Source organism: Pristiophorus japonicus, chromosome 21, assembly GCF_044704955.1.
Source record: "Pristiophorus japonicus isolate sPriJap1 chromosome 21, sPriJap1.hap1, whole genome shotgun sequence".
NCBI classification, from domain to species: domain Eukaryota; kingdom Metazoa; phylum Chordata; class Chondrichthyes; family Pristiophoridae; genus Pristiophorus; species Pristiophorus japonicus.
The window spans coordinates 63256377-63272074 of NC_091997.1; the positions used below are offsets into that span (position 1 = coordinate 63256377).

Below are 15698 nucleotides of genomic sequence, written 5' to 3' on the forward strand. Positions count from 1 at the left end.
GAAGGACACAGTCTGCACCGATAGCCACAGTAATGACAACACTGTGAAACAAGGAACTAGAGCTCCGTTTAATTGTTTTGGGGAAATTCTTTGGATGTGGTTGTACATGGACTTTCAAAAAGCCTTTTTAACAAAGTACCACATGGGAGGCCATTGGAGAAGTTTAAGGGTTTGGAATTAGGGAGGGGGTAGCAAATTGAATTAAAAACTGGTTAGAAGGAAAAAAAAAAAGAGTTGGATTTATATGGCGCCTTTCACGACCACCGGACATCTCTAAGTGCTTTATAGCCAATGAAGTACTTTTGGAGTGTAGTCACTGTTGTAATGTGGGAAACGTGGCAGCCAATTTACGCACAGCAAACTCCCACAAACAGCAATGTGATATTAAAAAAAACAAATTATCTGGTTATTATGTTGACTGAGATAAATATTGGCCCCAGGACACCAGGGATAATTCCCCTGCTCTTCTTTGAAATAGTGCAATGGGATCTTTTACGTCCACCTGAGGGGGCAGACGGGGCCTCGGTTTAACGCCGCTTCCAAAGGACAGCACCTCCGACAGTGCAGGCTCCCTCAGCATTGCACTGGAGTGTCAGCCTAGATTTATTGTGCTCAAGTTCCTGGAGTGGGGCTTGAACCCACAATCTTCTGACTCAGAAGCGAGAGTGCTGCCCACTGAGACACAGAGGAGGAGTTAAGTGTGTTGCTCAGAGTGTCTGGAGTGTGTAGTGGTGTCCTACAGTTCTGCTTCTGCTCACTGTGTACATCAATGATTTGGATATAGGGTTAGAGGGAGTGGTGTTCAAATTTGCAGACAATATGAAAATAGGAGGCATAATAAATAATTCTGAAGACCAAAAGAAGCTGCAAGGTGATAGATAACATGGTTGAATGGGGGAAAAAGTGGTCGATGGAATTCATCGTCAGCAAATGTCAGGTGGTACATTTTGGTAAAGAGTAGTCATTAAACTTTGAATGGCAAGAGACTGGAAGATGTGGAAGAGGAGGGATTTGGGGTTCCGGTTCATAAGACATTAAAAGCAGTACCTCAAAGTGGATAAGGCATAAAGAAAGCTGATATATTCTATACCTCTTGCCAAAAAAGGTATTCTAAAAATCGAGATATAATAGTTAAGCTACATAAAACGTTAGAAAGACCACAGTTGGAATACTGTGTGCAGTTTTGGAATCCACACTATAGGAAGGATATTGAGGCAACAGAGAGGAGACAGCACAGATTCACTCGTACGCTGCCTAGTATCAAGAAATATAAAGACAAATTGGAACAAAGGAGCTCATGGGGTAATTGGATAGAGGCGTTCAACATTAGGAAGTGATGGGAACAGAGTACATGTAGAAACAGGCTGTTTCCAGTGATTCGGTTCAACAAAAAGGGGACATGCATCTGAGATTAAATGCAAGAGATTTAGGACAGAGAGCAGGGGAAACATTTTTATTTATTTATTTATTTTTACAGAGGGCTATGCATTGCCCTACCAGAGTTAGTGATTGAAGCAAAGATCATCTCAACATTTAAGGTTAGATCGGTGGTTAAAGCGGACTGAAGGGATACGAGAACAGGATTAGTATCATTGCTCATGTTCACCACACGGAGTGGTTGGGCTGAATGGCCCGTTTCCATGTTGTAATCCCGATGTAATTCGGCGTAATTTTACTTTATGTGATCACTGACTTGCCGCAGCAACTATGGTGCGTCCCACTATAGTGAATAAAACTACAACACCGAGTTATTGCTGTGAGCTGTATAATGCCATCCTTTACTGCGGCAATGAGAATCACTTACCATTAAAATACATTCACGCTCGAGCTTTGGTGTTAAAAGTGTGGCAACAACTTAAGTCGGGGTCCCCGGAGAACAGCGCAGCCCCCGCACCCCCCTCTCCCATACCCGGGTAACCGATCCCCGCACCCTCCTCTCCCATACCCTCACCTCCCTCTCCCATACCCGGGTAACCGATCCCCGCACACCTCTCTCTCCCATACCCGGGTAACCGATCCCCGCACACCTCTCTCTCCCATACCCGGGTAACCGATCCCCGCACACCTCTCTCTCATACACTCACGCCTCTCTCCCATACCCGGGTAACCGATCCCCGCACACCTCCCTCTCCCATACCCGGGTAACCGATCCCCGCACACCTCCCTCTCCCATACCCGGGTAACCGATCCCCTCACACCCTTCTCCCATACCCTGGTAACCGATCCCCGCACCCTCCTCTCCCATACCCTCACCTCCCTCTCCCATACCCGGGTAACCGATCCCCTCACACCCTTCTCCCATACCCTGGTAACCGATCCCTGCACACCCCTCTCTCCCATACCCTGGTAACCGATCCCCGCACACCCCTCTCTCCCATACCCTGGTAACCGATCCCCGCACTCCCCTCTCTACCATACCCTTGTAACCGTTCCCCACACCCTCATCCCTCTCTCCCATACCCTGGTAACCGATCCCCGCATACCTCTATCCCTCTCTCCCATACCCTGGTAACCGATCCCCGCACACCTCTATCCCTCTCTCCCATACTCTGGTAACTGTTACCCGCACACCCCTCTCTCCCATACCCTGGTAACCGATCCCCGCACACCCCTCTCTCCCATACCCTGGTAACCGATCCCCGCACACCTCTATCCCTCTCTCCCATACCCTGGTAACCGATCCCCACACACCTCTCTCTCCCATACCCGGGTAACCGATCCCCGCACACCCCTCTCCCATACCCTGGTAACCGATCCCCACACACCTCTCTCTCCCATACCTGGGTAACCGATCCCCGCACACCTCTATCCCTCTCTCCCATACCCTGGTAACCGATCCCCACACACCTCTCTCTCCCATACCCGGGTAACCGATCCCCGCACACCCCTCTCCCATACCCTGGTAACCGATCCCTGCACACCTCTCTCTCCCATACCCGGGTAACCGATCCCCACACACCTCTCTCTCCCATACCCGGGTAACCGATCCCTGCACACCTCTCTCTCCCATACCCTGGTAACCGTTACCCTCACACCCCTCTCTCCCATACCCTGGTAACCGTTGCTCCTGCCATTGCTCAAGGCCAGCTCATTTACAGGTGACTGGTGCCCAACAGCAACTTGTCAGGCCCATGGAAACATGATCTATGAAGGTCTCTGTCTTTATCCTGTGCAGCCCATCCAACGATCCCTTTAAGCTGCGCTCTGGAGCTCTCGTGCAGCCGGCTCACAAATGGGAAAAATCACGAATCCATGGTATTTTGAATGGGCCCCGCACCCAACAAATTAAAGGGAACATTGTGCCCAGCAGATCAGAAGTCACAGGAATGTAGGCGCTGGATGTGGAGGGGACAAAGCTTGGTTGGTACGCTCTCCATTACTTCCTACCCAACACGCACACAGCAAATAACCGACCGATGCTCGCACCTGAACAATGGTCGCTAGGACCAGATGGAAGAACATTGTACAGGTGCCAGGCAGAGAGAACACAGGCAACGCAGAAATGGAGACCATCAGTGTGCCTTTTGTCCTTAGTTGTACACTTGTACAAGGCAACTTTTAAGTTGCTCCCTATTTTGTAATACTTTGTCTGGTTAACTTCATCCTAAAGACAGATGTGAACATTGTTCAAAAGCTGGGAGAGATCACACAAGGAATTTCTATGGAAGGGATGCAAATAACTGTGAGCAGAAGCCTGAAAAAAACTGATGGACCGGCTTCTGGAATATGCAGTTTGAAATAATGACAATCTCTTAGGGATGAATACAATAGCAAGCAATAAGAGAGCTTCTCTGCAATCCTTCACAGGCTGATCATTAAACAGTCTGGTGTATAGGTCATCCAACCGGACACGGTGCTGCTCAAAGCACCACTTCTCACTGGTGGTCCCTGGAGGTCGCTGGTCTACCTTAGTGTTTGCTGCAATCCAATTGGAGGTTTCACTGTCATCATCGCACTTTTTAATCCACTTCTTCAACCACTATAAGGAAGAATTACAACCATTACACGTTGTACACAGCAGTAACTAGCAGTACAGTAGATCATTTAGGAAATGCCCGAGCCAATATGGAGATTAGTACATCCCAAAACATTGGCAATTGTAAAGTACCCGCTGTGTCTGAGCATTTATTACAGTCCCATACACCAGTCCTGGTTCTCCCCCACCATTTATTACAGTCCCGTACACCAGTTCTGGCCCCCCCCATCATTCATTACGCTCCCGTACACCAGTCCTGGTTCCCCCACCATCATCTACTACACTCCTGTACATCAAGTCCTGGTTCCCTCCGCATCACCTATTACGGTCCCGCACACCAGTCCTGGTTCTAATCGCATCATCTCACCCGGGAAAGTGACTTGCTCCCTGAGCTCCGCCAGTGCTCCGAAATAATGGTTTACAAATCTCCATTTGGATCTTATACCACACACATTCACATCGCCTCATTTTCACAACTTTTGGTACATATCACGAGGCTGATGTCATTACAATGGAGATCTTTACAACATTTGTAACGTGCAAGGGCCTATCGGGATTGTAGTCTTACTAGGAACGCCTCACACTGCGGTCCATTCAGATAGCTGCAGTGAGGCCAGGACTCTCCAATCTTGGAACGTGCTCATGGAGCTGGAAATGCTCCCAACAAGCAACGTCACTAAAAATTTTTTTTTTTTTTTTAAAGGTACACTTCTAGCTGCTCAAAACAAGGATTTTCAGGACAGGTACCCATGGAAAAAGACCAGAGCTACTTTATAAAGGAGCGTGGTTGTTATTGCTGGGTAGCATGTGTGAGAGCTTTGTTTATTCAAGCAGTACAGTATATACAGAGCTGACCGTTCCTTTTGAAGCACCATTGCTCCTTATTATCCTCCGTTCATTTATAGCACAAATTCTTTTTAGAACATAAGAACATAAGAATCAGGAACAGGAGTAGGCCATCTAGCCCCTCGAGCCTGCTCCGCCATTCAACAAAATCATGGCTGATCTGGCCTTGGACTCAGCTCCATTTACCTGCCCGCTCCCCATAACCCTTAATTCCCTTATTGGTTAAAAATCTATCTATCTGTGATTTGAATACATTCAATGAGCTAGCCTCAACTGCTTCCTTGGGCAGAGAATTCCACAGATTCTCAACCCTCTGGGAGAAGAAATTCCTTCTCAACTCGGTTTTAAATTGGCTCCCCTGTATTTTGAGGCTGTGCCCCCTAGTTCTAGTCTCCCCGACCAGTGGAAACAACCTCTCTGCCTCTATCTTGTCTATCCCTTTCATTATTTTAAATGTTTCTATAAGATCACCCCTCATCCTTCTGAACTCCAACGAGTAAATACCCAGTCTACTCACTCTATCATCACAATTATTTGCTGCATCTCAATAAACAAATCTCAGAGCCAGACATCCAGAATTCTCAAACCAATTGAATTCTACCGCCCCAAAAGCCATGAAGACAGAAAAGCCACCAAGTGAGCTATCCCAGACACTGCATAATGGAAAGCTCCCCAAGTAATCAAGCAAACAACCGTGGAACAAGAGCAAGCCATTCAACCCATCAAACCCGTGCCTTCCACAGTCCATACATGGCCACTTCAATCATGGGCACCACACCTTCAAAAACTCACTATTTGTTCCTAATTTTTTCTCAATCTAATCTTAGGATATATCTAGTACCAAAGAGAGGGAGGATGAATACCACAAGGCCACTAGGTTTGTCAAATACATCCCTTTTCAGAGATCAACCCCTAGCCACCCCTCCCCCCGCCCAATCCCTTCTATACGTCTCTAGAAACGACATCGAATTATGTCCTTAACCTATTTATTCTGTCTGCTTCAATGGTTCCCGGGTAAATTGTAGTCTTTACGTAATATATAAGGGAAAGGCATTAAAGTTATACTTAGTTTACTGAGAACTTGAAAATAAATTGAGCTAATACAGGAACACAGTCACATCACTAATGTGAAACTAGTACTGTGAATTTATCGATGGTGTCTGTCTCTCACCTTGCATTTAACAGGATCGTGCCAATTCTCAGCACAGTTGAAGCTGTAAAATTTTAAAAAAAAATCTTACTTAATATTTGTGACTCAGACTTCAATTCAGATACTTAAAGACACCCAATAACTAAGAGTGACATTTAGGTAGAAATCTGTTGTGCTCTGCACACTTACCAGAACTGCCGCCCACATTTACAGCGAACTGGCTTTGCATCAGGGTACTGGACTTTAATAACATGGTGACAGTCAGGGGCAGGGCACCATTTTAACAGTCGATTGCACTGTGATGGAAAAGCACAACTGTTGGTGTCTCGCTCACTTTAAACAAAAGGCACAGTGATGAGAAGGTGGCACAAAAGGAATAGCTTCCAGCCGGACCCCGTCATTATCTAATGACACTCCAGTGTTAGTCAAAATCTGGTGCACACCCAACAACCAACCCCACCCTGTACAGCAAGGCTCCAGCTACTGTCCCCTTGCAAAGCAATTTAAAACCCAAATTAAAGCAGATTTAAAAGAACTATTTTGAATTACAGTGACGTCAGTTTAGCAGCCAATGCATGCAATGCACACCTTGACAACACAGTTCCATTTTTACTTCTACCTATTGCACTTCCACACACAGCATTTGTTCTAAAGAGAGAAAGCCTTACCTCTACAAAACTGTTGGTTATTAAATGCTGGTACTTCAACTTGACTTTGGAATCTGTGATCAAACGCCTGGAGAAAATAGACCGAAACACATTTCTTAGAAGATATTTCCATTAGACTGTAAACATAGTGATAGAAAGTGGCCATGATCAGCCATGATCATATTGAATGGTGGTACAGACTCGAAGGGCCAATTGGCCCTACTCCTGCACATATTTTCTATGTTTCTATTCCACAAGGAGGAAGCAACCCAACTCAACTCCATCCTACAATGGTGCTGACCCCTTCACTCAGGGGTGATGGTGGGGGGGAGGCGGCTAGGGGGGGGAGGGGGACTTTTTAGATCTTCTCAATGCACAAAATTATTTGCTGTGCGGTTACTGATATACACAGAACTGAACGGTCGCCCCGATCGCGTGATACATACGCAGTTAGATGTGGTGGGGAGCTGTGCCTTTTCTGGGGGGATCTTAAGTTGGGCCAAATGCCTTCCTCACTTGTATCTAACTTGCCATGTGGGTATCCAGCAACACCATGATAAATGTTTACCTTATATAGTAAGTGAGGGCACAGCCGGCCGGTTCTATGGTTATAAAGTGAGGCCAATAGCAAACTAGAAGGCAAGCAATGGAACGTACAGCTTCCAGCTAGATGCGGTTTGTGTTACTGGGCTGGTCATTATGGAAACGGGTGCAGTACAAAGGGAATCCCGTCAGCCTGGACAAAGCACAAGTGAAAGAGAACTGGGTTCACTCATCTCGTAAACGTGATCCCAGTTATCCAAAAACAAACCCAGCTTGCAGAACTGAAACATGGCTCCATGACAACACAACACACATCAGGGCAAATGCTGGGCAGCCTGTCATCAACATGAACCTCATGTAAACACAACATGCTGAAATGAAATGGGAGTCAGCCACAAATCAAGTACACTGAAATCACAAATCAACTGCAACCCAAGCGGCTGCCATCCTCACTTTGTAAAAGAAATCAGAGCAACTGGAATTATATCTATTTATACGATGGTTATGATGAGGATAAAAGCATCTCGACCAGCGTATTTGTGCAACACGAAATAAATACATGAGGGAGCAAGGAATAGAAGGTTATGTTCATAGGGAGGGAGAAGGCTTGTGTGGAGCATAAACACCGACATAGACCAGTTGAGCCGAAAGACCTGTTTCTGTGCTGTAAATACTGTACAAGAATAATTGAGCATTCATCGCATGACGGGAAAAGCCCTTAAACTCACCCATTACCAGCCATGATCCCGAGTTAAACCTACTCGGTGTTAATTCTCCAACATCACCCAGGTTATCGAGCCCTCTTTGAAACTAACACCATCTTCCCTGTTATTCAAGCTTTATAAAGGGCGCTAAATGTTTTCCTCATCACCAAATTCAAATGTAATGCTTGGGATCAGCACTCTCATGCAGATCCCTGGGTTGGTAGCACATCAAAATTAGCGTCATTTGCTGCTTTACAGCAAGCTCCCTTCCTAACTGGAAATGCCAGGTCACTTTCTAATAGGAGGAAACCATCTTCAGAAACGGCACGAATTGTTGAAGACACAAGGGAACTGGCATGCAAAGTGAATCTGAGATGGTGGGAAGTGGCAGGCGTGAGTGAGCAACAAAGCATGCAGTATAGTTTGTCAAACTCACAGCAAAATACATTAATCTCAGTATTGTTTGGATCAAAGCTACCATTGAATAACTAGTAAAATGTGATCTTCACATAACTCTACAGTGTCAGCAAAACTTCACTCCTTGTAACATTGACAGATATTGTACAAAAATGGCTCAAAGTTCAGCCTAAACCTTACATCCCCACCAACACAATAGTCCCCACACAAAAATAAACCAACAAAACCAGGGTTTCATCTGTGAAAGATGATTTCTAGCAGTCAGCAAGAGACAGTTTGGTTGTTTATGGGCCACACTCCACAACTGTGCTCATTATGATCTGTGTCCCTGATTGACTTGGTGTTATGACCCAGATGGCACCATATGGAAGTCATGTCCCAATACACAGCCCATTAACTACTTATACTCTGCAAACCCACAAGAACAATTTCAAATAAATAACCAATAAATGATAGAGGCCCTGAAACCTCCAATAGCTATCCATGGAAACGATTTGGTAAACAAGCTCCAGAGATTGAAAGGTTATTCATCTAATGGGGAAATGGAATAAAGTCATTTGACATAAGCAAGTTATAAGGGTCCAGTTAATTCTCTGCCAGTCAAGAGCAACTGTCTGTGCTCTACTACAATGAGCAATAGCATTTATATAACAGCTTACCATGGCTCTCAAAATACCTCACATACAATGAATTCAGTTTATTATGGAGCTAAATGGAGCAGCCGTTTCCGGGGATAGCAAAATCTCACAAAGACTGACGACCTCTAATCTGTTCGTGTTGGTGGTAAGTAACTGCCAGTGGGAGAAGGGAATTTTAATTCCCACACCAATTGACAGACACATTTCCCCATCTCATCACAAGGGACTGCACCACTGACAACTCAAAATTCTGTGCTGCCCTGGAGAGCCAGCTTAGACTGTGCTCGGTCTGGGCGGGGGTGGGGTGAGTCAAATCCACACCCTTCATGCTCCAATGTGAGCTATAATATAGCAGGAACTAGAGCAGATGGTGGGCAGCGGCAAAAGTGAAAGAACCATCAAGTTAGCATTTATATGAAGTGCAAAACTGGTCAAATCAGAGTGTGAGTGACGGACCCGACAGCTGCAATACCTTCCTGCATTTACTCCATACTAACTCTCCAGGGCAGTACTGAGGGAGCGCCGCACTGTCGGAGGGACAGTACTGAGGGAGCGCCGCACTGTCGGAGGGGCAGTACCGAGGGAGCGCCGCACTGTCGGAGGGGCAGTACCGAGGGAGCGCCGCACTGTCGGAGGGGCAGTACCGAGGGAGTGCCGCACTGTCGGAGGGGCAGTACCGAGGGAGCGCCGCACCGTCGGAGGGGCAGTACCGAGGGAGCGCCGCACTGTCGGAGGGGCTGTTTTCGGATGAGACATTAAACCGAGGTCCCGCCTGCTCTCTCTGGTGGATGTAAAAGATCCCATGGCACTATTTTGGAGAGCAGGAGTTTTCTATGGTGTTCTGGCCTATATTTATCCCTCAACCAGCATCAGGAACAGATTATCTGGCCATTATCACATTGCTGTTTGTAGGACCTTGCTGACAGGAAATTATCTGTCGTGTTTCCTACATCACAACAGTTACGACACTTCATTAGCTGTAATGTGCTTTGGGTGTCCCGACATCGTGAAAGGCGCTATATAAATGCAAGCTTTTTCTTACTTAACACAAAATATCATACATTACCATAAGATTACTAGTGCAGTTAAGGAATGTTTAGTTGAGTGGGGGTATTAAAGACAGCATACAACCATCGAGGTAAAAGTATATTAAAAACAAATACAGGAACATATTAAGGCAGGTCCCAGTCACCAGTCTCTACATTTTAAACAAATAACCATCCTCGCTTTTCTCAACACCAACTCCGCCCCCACACAGAAAGCAGTCTCCTTACTGCGACCTCCAATTACAAGAATCGCTAACTGTATTCTCACTGGTTTCTATTTTTTTATGTTACCATTGCAAATGCATTCATTCTTAATTCGGTTTATTGAGATATTGATACTAATATGCTATGGTAAAAATATCATACACAAGCCAATACAGTTTAACATTGAGAGATTTTTTTAATTCACCACCTCCAAGTGCTCCTGCCACAACCAGCTCCAGTATTTCACCCTCACGCACAATATACTCTCCCAGGCACAATCTAAATTTGGACCTAGAACTATAGTGTTTGGTGTTTCTTACAGTTCAAGTGAATGTAGTACCAAGATTTCACACCATTACATTTCACTGCAGTCCTAGTCATTCACCCCAGAACTAGACTTTTACAGTGACTCTGCCTTATCCTTAATTAATGGCGTACAGCGAAACAATTTTCAGCTGTTAAAATAATACTTACATAACTGTGTTGTCATCAACTAGGATATCACAGCCGTGAGCTGGGCAGGATATAGTCTGCAAAGAGGTGCAAAACAAATGAGTTCACCAATGCAGTCAGACCCACAAAAAGATCAGTTCCTGAACAGTGGAAATGGAACAAATGCAGAACAGATACATACCTGCCCCATACCTTCCTCTATGATCTTTGTGGTTAAGTATTCATTCCAGCACTGCATACAGAATTTGTGTCCACACTCCAAGCCTGTGAAGTACTGCAAAAAACAAGAAATTAAAATATCGCCAGTGCCATCATCAGACACAATCAGCATCGGAGAACATTTCAACATTAAGACACGTGCAACCACTTGACTGAAATGCAGCAAAACTCGAACCTAGAGCCCAATGCATGGCCCATGTGATGTGCAGCCCTCGAAGCCTGGGCTGCTCAGTCCGAATTATAGCTATTTCTCATTTGTTGCTGCACCATATTTGAATCCATTAACAATGTCTCACCGGTAAATAAATTCGAAAGCACAACACCATGATCTACTAGTGTCAGGGCCTGGAAATCTAGGCAAATTCGTGGGAATGGATCTTTGTATTTTTATATAGGTGGCTCCGCGTTACACACCAACACCACCCAGAGACCCCCCCGGTACATACAGACAACACCTTGAGACCCTCCCCGGTATACACCGCCCCGAGACCCCGATACACACCGACACAGCCCTGAGATCCCCCCCCCCCCCACCCCCCTGTACACACCAACTCAAGACCTCCCCAGTACACACCGACCTGAGATCCCCCCGGTACACACCAACGGCGCCCCCGAGACCCCCCGGTTAAAACAGACACTGCCCCGAGACCCCCTGGTACACATTAACATCGCCCAGAGACCCCCCTGTACACACCAACATCGCCCAGAGACCCCCTGGTACACACCAACATCGCCCAGAGACCCCCCGGTACACACCAACATCGCCCCGAGACCCCCCCAGTACACACCAACGCCACCCCGAGACCCCACGGTTAAAACAGACACCGCCCCGAGACCCCCTGGTACACACCAACATTGTCCAGAGACCCCCCGGTACACACCAACCCGAGACCCCAAGGTACACACCGACCAGAGACCCCCGGATACACACCGACACCGCCCCAAGACCCCCGGTACACACCAACATCGCCCAGAGACCCCCCGGTCCACACCGACACCGAGACCCCCGGGTACACACCGACACCGAGACACCGCAGTACACGCCGACACCGAGACCCCCGGGTACACACCGAGACCGAGACCCCGCGGTACACACCGACACCGCCCCAAGACTCCCCCCCGGTAAACATCGACACTGCCCTGGGACCCCCCCCCCCACCCCAGTACACACACCGCCCCGAGACCCCCCGGTACACACCGACACTGGCCCAAGACCCCGCAGTGCTCACCGACACTGAGAACTCCCGGTACACACAGACATAAAGTTAACTCCTTTTGAAGAAATTGTTTTGTTTTGTGCCGATCATGATCCCCTCATTATTCTGGAAAAGATTCGATATTGCAACCCCTTTACTTTCAATACTCCCACGATGGCAGCGACCTATAGTCAGCCTACCCACTATGCGGTGTGTACTGTGGCCGAGAAGCTCCTCCCGGAGTCACAGTGTGGACGGACATGATCTTTGCAGCGTGACAGCTACAGGAGAAATGCAGGGAACAGCGCCAGCCCTTATACATGGCCTTCTTCGACCTTACAAAGTCCTTTGACACTGTCAACCCTGAGGGTCTATGGAGCGTCCTTCTCCATTTCGGATGCCCCCAAAAGTTTTTCACCATCCTCCGCCTGCTCCACGACGACATGCAGGCTGTGATCCTTACCAACGGATCCATCATAGACCAATCCACGTCCGGACCGGGGTCAAACAGGACTGCGTCATCGCCCCAACCCTCTTCTCAGAATCTTTCTCGCCGCCATGCTCCACCTCACAGTCAACAAGCTCCCCACTGGAATGAAACTAAACTACAGAACCAGTGGGAACCTGTTCAACCTTCGCCGTCTCCAGGCCAGGTCCAAGATCACCCCAACCTCAGTCACTGAGCTACAGTACGTGGACGACGTCCGTGTCTGCGCACATACAGAGGCTGCACTCCAGGACACAATCAATATATTTACTGAGGCGTACGAAAGAATGGGCCTTACGCTAAACATCCGTAAGACAAAGGTCCTCCACCAGCCTGTCCTCACCACACAGCACTGCCCCCCAGTCATCAAGATCCACGGAGCGGCCTTGGACACCGAGGATCACTTCCCATATCTCGAGAGCCTCCTATCAATAAGAGCAGGCAGCGATGACGAGATCCAACACTGCCTCCAGTGCAGCCTTCGGCTGCCTGAGGAAAAGTGTGTTTGAAGACCAGGCCCTCAAAACTGCCCCAAGCTCATGGTCTACAGGGCTGTAGTAATACCCACCCTCCTGTATGGCTCAGAGACATGGACCATGTACAGTAGACACCTCAGGTTGCTGGAGAAATATCACCAACGATGTCTCCGCAAGATCCTACAAATCCCCCGGGTGAACAGACACACCAACATCAGCGTCCTCATTCAGGCCAACATCCCCAGCATTGAAGCACTGACCACACTCGACCAGCTCCACTGGGCAGGCCACATTGTTCGCATGCCAGACTCCCAAAGCAAGTGCTCTACTCTGAGCTCCTTCATGGCAAACGAGCCAAAGGTGGGCAGCAGAAACACTACAAGGATACCCTCAAAGCCTCCCTGATAAAGTGCAACATCCCCACCAACACCTGGGAATCCCTGGCCAAAGATCGCCCTAAGTGGAGAAAGTGCATCCGAGAGGGCGCTGAGTACTTCGAGTCTCAATGCCGAGAGCATGCAGAAACCAAGCACAGACAGCGGAAAGTCCCACCCACCCCTTCCCTCAACGACTATCTGTACCACCTGTGAGTCTGCGGCTCTCGCATTGGACTGTTCAGCCACCAAACAACTCACTTCAGGAGTGGAAGCAAGTCTTCCTTGATTCCGAGGAACTGCCCATGATGGGATGTCTCAGGGTGGTGTGTACCATGGGATCTGTGTACACAAAGGGGGGGGGGGGGTGTGTGCATTGTGAGGTCTCGGAGCAGTGTGCACCAGGGGGGGTCTCGGGGTCTCTGTGTACCAGGGGGAGGGTCTCTGGAGCAGCAGGATCAGCTGCCCCACCCTCTCCCTGCACACGCATCCTCTCCACCCATCCTTTGCCCTTCAAGACGAGTTACTTGAAAATAAGCATGCCATCTATTGACTCGGTTAATGAAGCTCAGCCAACTCGGAAATGGCTTGGTACTAGACTCCTAACTAGCGGTGTACTGGGAGAAAACTACAGTTAAGCAGTTGATTCTTGCTCCCGTCTTCAGGCAATGAGTGCCTGGATTCTTTTTAAAAGATTTTTTGTTGACATCCAACTGACCCTGACACAAGGAGCCAGCAGAAACAGTTACAGCTGCATTTTGGTGGAGCGATTAGTAATGCAGAGTTACACGAGCCACCTCTGGGTTGGAAATTCACTCCTGAATTAAGAGGATACAACAGCAACTTCAAAATTAAATGCTTTTCAGTTCACTCTTCTCTGAACTTTTACAGTGCTGGCTGTTCCTTTATGACTGGTCCGAAGGTCCTGATCCTGCAGCAAAGCCAACTTTAAACTTAGCATTGCCAATGCAGAGGCTGCATTAGTCCCAGCATAATCCTCAAAATTGTGGGACTTGTCCTCTAGGATTAGAACTCCTCTATGTAATCTGAAATCAGCCTCCACTGCCTCAGACAAGTGGATTGGGGATTGCTCCACACCATGATGATGATAAGGTCAGTAAACTCTTCATGCAGTCTGAGGCACTGTTGTATAGGTTGACTGTGTCTGCCAGCGAATGAGTCAGCCAGTGGACTGTGGCTGGAATATGAAGTGGCCACTCATCACCTACAAGCACTGAACAAAAAGCAAAGGCAATGCTGAAAAAATCACACCATCTATTAAAAGAACACTGGTAATAATAAAAGCTTTACATTATCACTCGCTGACAGCTGGAAAGAAACGATGCCTCGGAGACTGATGGCTCGTGTACACACCATCTCATAACGATAGGTAATCACAAATGACAAAATGGAAGGAGGCCATTCAGCCCACAAACTGCTAACTCGGCAACTGTCAGTCTACCCTGATCCTATTACATAGAAACATAGAAAATAGGTGCAGGAGCAGGCCATTCGGCCCTTTGAGCCTGCACCACCATTCAATATGATCATAGCTGATCATGCAACTTCAGTACCCCACTCCCGCCTTCTCTCCATACCCCCTGATCCCTTTAGCCGTAAGGGCCACATCTAACTCCCTTTTGAATATATCCAACGAACTGGACTCAACAACTCTCTGCGGTAGAGAATTCCATAGGTTCACCCCTCTCTGGGTGAAAAAGTTTCTCCTCATCTCAGTCCTATATGGCTTACCCCTTATCCTTAGACTGTGACCCCTGGTTCTGGACTTCCCCAACATCGGGAACATTCTTCCTGCATCTAACCTGTTCAGTCCCGTCAGAATTTTGTATGCTTCTATGAGATCCCCTTTCATTCTTCTAAATTTCAGTGAGTATAAGCCTAGCCGATCCAGTCTTTCTTCATATGTCAGTCCTGCCATCCCAGGAATTAGTCTGATGAACCTTTGCTGCACTCCCTCAATAGCAAGCACGTCCTTCCTCAGATTAGGAGACCAAAACTGTACACAATACTCAAGGTGTGGTCTCACCAAGGCCCTGTACAACTGCAGTAAAACCTCCTTGCTCCCATACTCAAATCCTTTCGCTATGAAGGCCAGCGTGCCATTTGCTTTCTTTACTGCCTGCTGTACCTACATGCCTACCTTCAGTGACTGATGTATACCATGACACCCAGGTCTCGTTGAACCTCCCCTTTTCCTAATCTGTCACCATTAGGATAATAGTCTGCCTTCTTGTTTTTTCCACCAAAGTGGATAACCTCACATTTATCCATATTATACTGCATGTGTCATGCATTTGTCCA

General features: G+C 47.5%; 1 protein-coding gene across 3 annotated transcripts in view; it reads right to left on the minus strand.

Annotated features, from left to right (window-relative positions):
- Window positions 1-15698, minus strand: part of LOC139234032 (E3 ubiquitin-protein ligase ARIH1) — a 70129-nt gene that overhangs the window by 18813 nt on the left and 35618 nt on the right. For all 3 annotated transcript variants that reach the window (XM_070864885.1, XM_070864886.1, XM_070864887.1), the window contains 6 exons: window positions 10806-10898; window positions 10646-10701; window positions 6641-6707; window positions 6162-6268; window positions 5994-6036; window positions 3908-3979 (listed from right to left, as the gene is read on the minus strand). In XM_070864885.1, coding sequence (XP_070720986.1) covers window positions 3908-3979; window positions 5994-6036; window positions 6162-6268; window positions 6641-6707; window positions 10646-10701; window positions 10806-10898 — 438 coding nt within the window. The remainder of the gene's footprint in view (window positions 1-3907; window positions 3980-5993; window positions 6037-6161; window positions 6269-6640; window positions 6708-10645; window positions 10702-10805; window positions 10899-15698) is intronic.